This window comes from Polypterus senegalus, chromosome 4 (assembly GCF_016835505.1).
Source record: "Polypterus senegalus isolate Bchr_013 chromosome 4, ASM1683550v1, whole genome shotgun sequence".
Classification (NCBI taxonomy): Eukaryota; Metazoa; Chordata; class Cladistia; order Polypteriformes; family Polypteridae; genus Polypterus; species Polypterus senegalus.
In genome coordinates, this window is record NC_053157.1 from 218,465,074 (window position 1) to 218,466,922 (window position 1,849).

Here is a 1,849-nt window from a genome sequence, read left to right on the forward strand (position 1 = left end):
ACATATAGTTTACTCAGTGATGGCACTTACTAAAATTATGACTTTTAGTGTCAGTTTGCAGCGGGTGTTGTATCCTCTTCTGTCCCCTAGCAAAATTGTCAATCAAACCACAAAATCAGTGACACTCCAGGATAAGGGATTCCACAGAAAATATTAGAATCAGAAAACTTTATTTATTCCGAAGGAAATTACTTAAATTAATTCACGACAACGGAATTCTCTACATATTATTGAACAGTCCAAACTCTATTATTAAAAAAAAAAAGTTATTCTCCTTTATAAATTAACACTCCTCCGCAGCAAGGAACCTGCGTTGGCTCATTCACAAATTACACGCACAATGCTTGATTCTTTTAAGGTGTAGAGATCAGAATATGAATGAAAATGTTCAAATCGCAGTCTAGACATTTGTGTTTGAACATTCTCACAATATCCTCCTTGGTTTTTCTCAGTTTCTTAAACCAAAAATTTAAAGAGCTTTATTCTTCCTCTATTATATGGGTGACTGGGTCCTATGATAGACTTCAGCTTATCCGGAGTTGCCCGATGTTTTTAGTATACACTTCAACGTTATGTAACTTTGGAATGGAATACTCAGGCTTACAAATAATCTAGTTAAAAATAGCTATTAATAGCATTGCAACCTTCTTTTTTTCAAAAATCCATGTTTATTCTCCATGTTGTAATGCTATGATCTTTGGTGGTGTTTATAATAAATTACTGAATTTCTTTCAACTTTCTTTCAATGTTCCAGTTTCATTTTGATACTCTGTGACACCCACGGTAAACTGTCATATTGCTCTTCTCAAACATGTCTTATCTCAGCAGCTTCCCCCTCAGCAGCTGCATCAAGTATCACTGAAAGAAGAGCGGAGGAAGGTTTTTGTTCAGCTCTCAATCACTGTGTGACTGGGTCGCTACTCCACTGTTGGCAGTAATAGTCTCCTGCGTCTTCTGCCTGGGCTCCACTTATGGTTAGGGTGTAATCAGTCCCTGACCCACTGCCACTGAAACGTCCTGGGGTCTCAGAATGACGTGAACTTGTGCTGTAGATGAGAAGTTTAATTTTCTCCCCAGATTTCTGCTGATACCAGTGCAAGTAAGATGTAGAGACACTGCTGCTGGCTTTACATTTGATGCTGATGGTGTCTCCTGGCATAAATGATATGGACTTGGGTATTTGTGTCATAATAATATCACCAAAAGAATCTGAAAAAAAAAAACAGATTTCATGTTGATTGCAAACCTTGGTTCATTATTTGTATCAGGTTCATGTAGCTACATATTTTATGACATTTGTTAGCATGATATTATTCAGTTTGAAACATGCTCCATTTCTAAACAAAACTGCCAAAAATGTGCTTTAAATTAATGTCTTTGTCATTTTCAGCTAAACACTTCTTACAGTATGTCCACATACCCTGAGTGAAGAAGACAAGAGTGCAGAAGAGCTGTAGGAGAGGAGACATCATTGTTTTAGGTACTTTGTCTGTAAGTCAGGGTGTTATAAATATTATCAGATCATCAAAAGGCTTTGAGTTCATGCAAATGATCTGCCTTGGTCCACTGAACAACTAGGAAATGAAACTCAGCAAAAGAAATAAAGTAGGGAGTGCATCAGCCTACATAAGTGAAAGGCCCTTCTGTCATTTAATGTTCTGCCTGCACCATAATGGCAGAGAGAATCCTTACCTTAGTTTCACAGTCCAACAACTGATTTTACTACTCTACCTTTTATATAAATGAGGGAGAGCCAGAACCATTACAGCAGTATAAAGGCTGAAATCAACAAGAGTTATCCATCCATCCCTTATAAAGAAAATCAGAAAAAGGCAAGGCTCATTAATAC

At 37.1% G+C, this 1,849-nt stretch overlaps 1 gene segment (V, D, J or C); it reads right to left on the reverse strand.

Moving 5' to 3' along the window:
* Positions 1-610: 610 nt before the first annotated feature.
* On the reverse strand, positions 611-1,499 carry LOC120527990. The segment is given in 2 exon segments: positions 611-1,209; positions 1,421-1,499. Coding segments are annotated over 2 exon segments (363 nt in total).
* Between the last annotated feature and the right edge of the window lie 350 nt (positions 1,500-1,849).